This window comes from Propithecus coquereli, unplaced genomic scaffold, assembly GCF_000956105.1.
Source record: "Propithecus coquereli isolate 6110/MARCELLA unplaced genomic scaffold, Pcoq_1.0 Scaffold236, whole genome shotgun sequence".
NCBI lineage: Eukaryota > Metazoa > Chordata > Mammalia > Primates > Indriidae > Propithecus > Propithecus coquereli.
The window spans coordinates 675,018-684,089 of NW_012147908.1; the positions used below are offsets into that span (position 1 = coordinate 675,018).

Below are 9,072 nucleotides of genomic sequence, written 5' to 3' on the forward strand. Positions count from 1 at the left end.
TGCTAAGAGTAGAGCACCTTTCAATGAGAACTCCAACTTGTATATAAAATGCTTAGCATTTCTTGAAAGTTAAGAAATATCATTATTATTATTTAAAGCAGCACTCACTCACACCATCACTGCTCTCCAGTTCTCTTAAGAGATAATATAATGGTATATTCAAGAGTGTGGCATCTGTGACCATAACAGAACATTGGAGTAGGCACTTCTTTATATATATATATTTGGGGAGATATTTATAGAATACCGAACCTATATTTGTGCCAGGTACTGTACCAGGTATTATGATGAACTTGATAGACACAATTCCTATCTTGACAAAGCTCACAGTTGGAGAGGCAGTTAAATCAACAAGTGTAATACATTATATTTGTGCAATGATAGAGGAAAAAAGGGTCCTAAGAGGCAACGATAAGGGGTACTTGGTCCAGATATGGTGGACTAGGAAAGGATTCCCAGAAAAAGCCACCTCTAGATTGGAAACTGAACTATTTAGTTGTCAAAGCAGGAGGGAAGCAGAAGTCACTTCATAAAGGGCTGTGATTCGATGTTAAGAAGTCGTGTTTATAAGAGCAGTTGTAATGTAACAAAGAAATTTAAGCAGAGGAGTGACATGGTCAGACTCACATTTCAGAAATCTCATCATGTTTGCAGCAGGGAGAACAGACCCAAAGAGGAAAATACTGGACATGGGGTGGGGAGGACAATTTAGGTTTCTTTGAAGTAGTATCAAAAAGCAATGCTGGTGGCCTGGACAAAGGTAGTATCAGTGGAGAAGGGAAGAAGAGGATGGACTTGAGAGAGTTGAAGGAGAAGAACCAAAAAGACCTGTATAGATTGGTGGCTGTGGAGAAGGAAGAGTCAGGAATGCCACCTGGGTTTTTTGTTTGTTTGTTTGTTTGTTTTTCCCCCCTTGGGAACTGGGTGAGGAATGATGCCATTTACTGAGACAAGAAACACAGGGAGAACAGAGGTTTGGGAATCACAGATGGTGAGTTCAGTGGGGCTACAGCACAGTTGAAAGAATCCAAGGATTCTCAAATGTACAATTAGAATAGCCAGAAGGCAACTTTCCCACCCAAACGATTCCCTCTCACAGTCAACAGGACCCATTGCACTTCTCGGAAAACTCATGCACCCCTAACAGTCAGCCAGTTTAATGAAGTAGAATACCAGGTCTTAAATGGCTGAAAAGAAAATTAGGGGCCTCTTTTATTTCCTGCTTTTTCATCAGAATTAACTTGGATAATGGAAAGAATAGACTTCATTTGCTATTTATTCATATGATGAATATGAAAAAGCTAACAATAAAAAAAAATGCCCTTACCTTGTCTCTATAACATACAGCATTTGAATCCACCAATACAAATTAAAAATGGACTTGTCATCACCCGTGAATATTTGTCAGGAATACTAAAACTGAATCTGATTAAGCCTCTAAAATCTACAGTCTATATCTAACAAGCTTACGGAAAACAGAGATCGGGGGGAAAAAAGTGTTAATAACATCATAGAGATCATAGAGATGGATCAGCAAAACCCACAATGCAGGATAATCAACATGATAAACAACTTGGTTTCATGAGAAAAATAAAATGTATAAAAAAAAAGAAGAAGAAAGAATGAAGAATAAAGACAGAGATGGAAAGGGTGGGGGAGAAGAGACAGAGAGAGAGAGAGAGAGAAGGTAGGAGGGAATGTGGGAGGGAGAGAGAAAGGAAGGAGAGAGGTATTAAAAGAGACTTAAGATATATATTTTACCACTTTGTTGCTTATAAGTTATATCAATATTTTTTAAATTATGAAAGAGAGAAAAAAGAAACAGCAACCAAATATAATGATGGACTTCATTTGGATCTCGATTCAAGTAAACCAACTTTAAGAAAACATTGTAAGAAAATCAGGGAAGTTTGAACACTGGCTAGATATTTAATGATGTTAAAGAATTATCAATATTATATGTGATAATGGTAGTAGGTTATTTGAAAAATTAATTATATTTTAGAAACATATACCATGGGATTTGTGAATGAATGAAATGATTGATGTCTGAGATTTGCTTCAAAATAATCCAGTGAGGACAGGAGGGGAAGTAAGTAGGGCTACAGATGAAACAAGATTGGTCTTGTAATGATAACTGTAATTATTAGAGGTGGGTATTGGCTACATGAAAGTTCAGTATGCTATTATTTCTACATCTGGGTGCATTTGAAAATTTCTATAGTAAAAAAAATTTTTAACTGACTTGCCAAGAAATACAGTATTTGAGTATTGAAAGCCACCGCAAAGACCAGAGAAAAAGAGCAATAGTGAATTATGATGCAGAAACTGAGCATCCGTCTATCAGTTTCTGGAGAACCTTTTTCTACGCATCGGACTGGCAATCCTTCTATGCATAGTCACTCCTTTCTGCATTTTGTGTTTGGAGGTGTTCCAAATGGAGCTTCGTGGCACATTCTCAGCTACTTACATTTCTAATTTCTTCGATAAGCTCCAAACCTCATTAGGCTGTCAAGAACATTTGGTCTTCTCTTTCCAATCATACATATTTTTTTTTTAACATATCAAGACCGTTGGAGGCAACCTCAGATTCCTCCCCTTTCAGCCCACACACTGACACTTCTTTTGCTGCCAAATTCATTCAGGGATGCCACAGACCCAGGAAGAAATTAGTTTAATCACCTCCCACAAGGGATTGGGCTCAGGTAACAGATCTTGTTTGGCATGGAAGTGAAAACAGTGTAATAAAATATTTTACTAACGTGCTTGTATCACTGTTATATCCAGCCCAATTCTAAGTGCACAGCATCTTTAAGACATAAGAAAAAATTAGATCTGCATTCCTACACTTGATCATCGCTGTTACCAACCAGTATCTTTCTGAGCGTGGATCTATGTTGACTTCATGAAGAAGTCCTATACTTAAATTGTACTTCTTTTAAATTATAAATTAAGAAGCTTCCAGTCTTAAGAACATTTCCTTCAGGATAAAAGGTCGCCTGATCCTCAACTATTAAGAATGCTCTTATGTACAAATACCCCTGGGAAAACTAACACCATGTTTTGAAAGCATTCTAAGTATAATGACAGAGCAGAATTTTTCCTGACAATAAGTTTTCATTATGGCATGGGGGAAAGATCTTGAGAGCAAGAGTGACTCAAACGAGAGGACAGGGGAGCATCTAAGATGAGAAGACAGAAAAAAGTCACAGAAAGAGATGCAGGTGGTGGGAGAGACCAAACCTGACATACCTCACAGTTTGGGCTACACTATCTCCAATGTTTCATTTTGAATGTTCCAATGCCATATCTCTATGAGTAATAAAAATTGAAGTTATTACAGTTTAAATACCCCTCATGTAAAATGGTCAGGGCCAGAAGTGTGTTGGATTTGGGATTATTGTTTTCAGATTTTGGAATATTTGCATATACCGAATGATGTATATTGGGGGAAGGGACGCAAGTCTAAACAGAAAATTCATTAGTTTCATGTACACCTTATAAACATGGTCTGAAGGTAATTTTATACAATATTTTTAATAATTTTGTGCACAGAACAAACTTTGTGTTAAGTACTTATATGTGGAATTATCCACTTGTAGGGTCATGTCAGCACTCAAAACGTTTTGGATTTTGGAACATTTCGAATTTCAGATTTTTGTATTAGGGATGCTCTACCTGTATTGGTATATTTTGAGTAACCAAGAGAAAAAGAGCTAGAGTCATTTCAGGAGAGATGCATTTCCACCTGTTTTCCTAGGAAAGCACATCCTCTTATTGAAGCATTTAAAGTCAACCTTGTTTAAATTATTCTCAGTGGCCAGACCATATGTTTCTTCCCAATACAAGGTCATGCAGCTGAATCCTAAGTGGGAAGTAATTTCTTGATCTGCTTTTTCTCAGCAACCTATCTTAATCAACAACCCTGACGATATATACTGTGTATAAAAGTAATTTAGGGACTTCTGTGGAAGCAACTCTTCAAATTTAAGGAAATGAAGTAAAGAGAAAAAGGTTAAAATGCACATACAAGCTGCAATGTGTTAGAAAGGAGATGAATCAGTGTCCGTTTCTATAATTCACAGCACTCAGGGTATATATTTTTGGAGTAAGTGTCCTGTGAATTAAACTCCCCACTTGTGGTCCTGTTATCACAGTTTTATTAGAGGCAAATGCCTTTAAATCTTAGTACTTTCAGGCATTTGTCTGAACTCACTCATGAGTAGGCTTAAAGAAATGTGCATAATTCTCTCCAACCAAGAACAATCTTCCCACTCTCTCAGGCATTAGAAGATGGCTCTAGAAATAAGAGGTTCATTTATTTCCATGCACCTATGATTTTGTTCCTAAGTGGTGTGAATGGTTACTGAGTATCTAGTTCAAAATCAGGACTTCTCTTTTTCAAATTATTTAGCTCTCATTTTATTTTAGCCGTGAATTAAGAAGGCATTTTCTAATATTTGTGATATCACTCCTATATAATGCTTGAAAAGAAAAGTAATCATTTAGTCAAATGGGTGGGAAAGGAGAAAAGATACCTTCTTATTGTTTTAAACTAAAACAACGGACATACCTAAAATACTTTGTGAGGCAACCCTAGGATAGATGTTTCTTTTCCATGTTCCTATATCACTCACATTAACTCTTTCAGTTGCACATAATTGAATCATAATCTATAGTATCTCATATATCATACTTTGGTGTGTGAGTGATGTAGACAAACACATTTCTCTCCTCCCTCTTAAACACAAACACCTGTTGACTTTTCAATTGTTCATAGTTGTATGTTAACAAAACACTCACTCAAAACTGCCTGATGTTGACCATCAATTCTAGGTCCACGTGAAAATTTAAATGAGGTAAGAATCGAACCTGTTAATGATTGAGAGTTAGATTTTGGTCTCCCAAATTTCTGTTGGAAAACTTTGAAGAAAAATAGGCAAACAGGGAAAGGAGGAGACACTCCCCAGACCTGTCAACCACCATATGCAATGCACTAATTTCTTGCTGTCTATTTTTCACTGTGATATTGATTCATGGAAAGTGATTCTGCATTATCCCTGGGTTATTAGAAGAGTCTTATTGCTTGGAGTTCATTCCTTAGATCTAAGCAGTTTGTCACTACATATATATTTTAAACTTTTTCTTCCCTAAACCCAGGAAGAAGTTGAGTTCCTCTGTGAAAAGTATCTTTGCATGCAGTCAACTCTCTGCTTTAGAGCACCTCCCATGGTTTCAGCCCATTAACCCAAGCACAACAGCTTGATGAATTAATGCTTATATAGGCACAGTTGGCAGCTTCTAATTAAATAATTATGGCTAAGCAGCTGCACGGAAGCTGTTATGTACCCTAGAAAGCCAGCTGTCAGTTTTATTGGTCCTAAGACAGAGGAAGAGTTAACACTGAGCTCTGGATGTTGGGTACAAAAGGGAAGTATACCATTTGCAAGATATATGCTGTTCGTATGGAGTTCCTGTGCATTTGTGCTAGCCTGTCCATGGAGGGATGGAGGGCAAACTGCTCCTCAGCAACCTCCCAGCAATCCAACAAAGAAAGAAGCAGTTGCGTGATCAGGAGAACAGAGCCTATCCAAGCATCTAAAGAGGACATGGTGTTAAACAAATGAGCCTTTGATGAACACAGAAACGCCACTGAGCTAGTAGGCAAATAAACCTTAGGTTGTGGGTCTCATTTATGTGAACAAGTGATTAGAAATCAGTGTGGTCTTTTTGGGGAGGTATATGACTGGCATGTTTTCATTTATTTGGCTATAGCTTCTTATGATGCTATGTTTTCAAATATTAGAAACTGGAGAACATGGTAAATATCAAACTTACATCTGCACTATCTCTAAGAGATGCATTTTCCCAAAAAGTTTGGAGAAGATATTTGTTCTTCAGAATCACACATAATGTCAGATTCCTTTATGGAAAGGTAAAAAGCCAGTCTTATCTCTACACTAGTGAGAAATCCTCCAGAAGGAAGAAAGCAGTATCTGGCGATTAAGGTCTAGCATAGAGGAAGATATAGATTACAGATAAAGGCCATAGATGGAATTATTAGGCCAAATGTTTATTATTGCACATCAGTACACCGCTGAACTGATAGCTGATTTCATTTTTCTCCATAGGCTGTTCTGCCTATGCCATTCACGTGTCTTCACTTCTAAAAACCAAATGTGTAATAACCCAGGAGAGCACAACTCAGCTTCCCACTGACCTCATCACCAAGGTTCCCAGCACCATCACCAAATCAATAAACACAACTGTAGGGAAAAAGACTAGTCTAAGAAATTTAGTCCTCCTTTTATGTTCAAAGAAATTTAGACATTTTAATCCTGAATTCTGGATTTGCTTTAGAATAAGAATGGAGGAAATGGAATGTTAACACTGGAAACATATTTCTTGTGGAATTCACTTCACCCAACTCCCAGGCCTGTGGAAAATGAGCAGTTAAATCAAGCACCAAACAGTACACGCTGATTTACTGCTTCCTTTCAGAGATCAATGGCTCATAGTTTATAGTTGAGAATAATGCCATTTCATAAAACGAGACAAACTGCACCATAAATCCATTTAAGCAAATGAACTGACCTCTAAGAACACCTTACTTAAAAGGCTTCAGTATAATTGTTTTCTTTCCTCCCCTTCTGGTTTCCTTTTTATGTCAGTAATTCTATCACCTCAGCTGTCTGAAGGTGTTTGACGTGATTGACAATTCTCAAGGATCTAATTACTTTTAGATAGCTCTTAAAAGTTCAGCTTAATTAAGTCTGCAGTGCAACTCAAGTCTCAGTACAAAATGCTAAAGAATTAAATAGTAGATTTGTAAAGTCCATAAAAGCAAATTTCGGACCTGGTGGGGGAGACAAGGGGCCTTTCAGCAGTCTGTACTGCCATCTAGCCAAGACCACGTCATTCAGCCCAACATCCATTTGTGTATTCAAAGCCCCTGATAAAAGCAAGTCTTTAGCAACCAGCGTAATAGACCCTAAAGTTCAGCTAAATGAATAAACAACAGTAGTTCATCCACACTGAGTCTACCAAGCTCCCATGGACCAACAGCCAAGTTGTACTCATCACCCATATCTTCCCAATTCAATATCTGGCAAAAAAAAGACATACACACTTGTTTTCATTTTACACATTACCTATACCAATATCATTTGCATCTTGTGATTTTTGAGGCCTTTGAATTTTCTGTGACTTCATTGGAAAAATGGATAAAAGTTGCTTCAGGTAAGACACAAGAGCTGAATTATAACCTCTGATACTCTAGCTAAAATTCAAGACTTAAAACAATCCCAAATCATATTCCTTAGATATTGACAGAACACACGGACCACATACACCTGGGAAAGAGAATGGATACACATGAAAAATTAAAAGAACCCTTTGTACTTACGGTAGAAGACATATTCAGTGTAGTTTGACCAGATCTTGTCGTCTGTATATTGGTTGATGAAAGATGCTGTCACTGATGAGTTACAGGCCACCATGTGGAATCCACACTCTGACAACATATCAAAAGCCCTTTCCAGATGCTTGAATTTGAGATAAAATCTGGAGGTGTATCTTTCTGGGGCCCGGTCAGGGTCTCTGCTTTCATTCAAAGTTTCTCCAAAGACTTCCTTTGCCAAGGAAATCCTTCCACAAACCAGAATCCTGGGAACTCTCCGAAACTTGGCATCTGCCTGTCCCTCTCTGCCCAAGGTGCAAGATCCCCTGTAACCCACAGTAATGAAACCCCACTTGCGGTCAGCAGGGAGCAGTGAGGAAGGGGGGCAGATTCTCGTATCACTCCCTTGGGAGGCATCTTCAAAGTCACTGTGGCAGAACTCATCCGGGCTTTGCTTGATTTCATCGGGGGTCAGGAGTTTGACCAAGTCTGGGAGCTGGAAGTACTCAGCTTCCCTTTTCAGTCTTCCTTTTTCTGGAAAGTGATCAGGCAGAACCACCTGCCTGTCCCTGAGATAGTCCAGAATATAACGGAACAAGAATCCATCTCTGTCAATGAAAAACCTTCCCTTGGAGTCCTTGGCTAGATCGTTAGCCATGTCTCTCTTTGGGGAAAACATTTTCCACAGGAGGGAATGAGGGATGCTCACTAGTGTGGAATGGCGAGTGAAATAAACTTGACCCCCGACATTCAGCTCTACGACCTCAGGGAAGGAGTTGGGAACTGTGGCCCCTTGTTCTCGAGGGTAGTAACGACTACAGTTTCCACTGAGAGCCATTGTCTCTTTCTTCTTCTTCTCCTATTTTGATTTAAAGGTGGAATCCAATGGAGTCACAACCTTATGCTTTGCATTAACTTGTAAGGAAGGGAACAGAATATGCTAACTTGTTAAAAATGACCTCCTCTTACCCCAGTTTTTCCCCAGGAAAGCAAAATTTATAAGAGTCCACAGGTGCAGTGATGCTGAAAAAGTAGTTTAAACCCTGGCTGGTGGTGAGCTATTACTTCATGGAATATAATCAACTCATCTGCATCCGATCTTCCATCAAGCTCAGCAGGCAAGGCAGGCCACGTCCCCAGCTACTCAGATGTCCACCTGAAGGAAAAGAGAAAAAATTATTTCCTCAAACCCAGAATGAGTCAGAAAGAGAGAGTCCTCTGGAGAGAGAGCGGGAGGGAGGGAAGAAGAAAATAGAGGGAGGGAGAGTTTTTTTTTACATAAGCAGTCCTAGAACTACTGATTTCAGCCATTCTCCAACTAAATCATAGCTTCTCTCGTGCTATTTTGTGTCTACATGGTTATCCATAAGCCTCTGTCTCCGGTCATTAGTATTGAAAACAGTTCTATTTGTAATTCTGCAATAAAAAGGAATATGCAATTTTCAACTTCTAAAAGGGAACCTTTTTTTTTTTCCAGCTGGACAGGAAAAGCAATTAGTCTTGGAGCTTACCTTAGTGAGTGCTGGAGACCCAGTTCTTGTGCAGAAATAACCGTTTGTAAAGCAATCAGAATCCACAGCCACACTGAGTCTGGATCTTGTCAAATCCCAAACAGGTAAAGGACAGAGGTATCAATGAAAAGTGCCAGAGATATGTGCTCTTTGAAAATAATT

The 9,072-nt window shown here is 38.6% G+C and overlaps 1 protein-coding gene across 1 annotated transcript in view; it reads right to left on the bottom strand.

Moving 5' to 3' along the window:
- The window catches only part of KCTD16 (potassium channel tetramerization domain containing 16), a 298,156-nt gene extending 289,904 nt beyond the window's left edge, over positions 1-8,252 (bottom strand). Inside the window, exon 1 of the mRNA XM_012645797.1 lies at positions 7,406-8,252. Coding sequence (XP_012501251.1) covers positions 7,406-8,237 — 832 coding nt within the window. The 5' untranslated portion in view covers positions 8,238-8,252. The remainder of the gene's footprint in view (positions 1-7,405) is intronic.
- Positions 8,253-9,072: the final 820 nt, after the last annotated feature.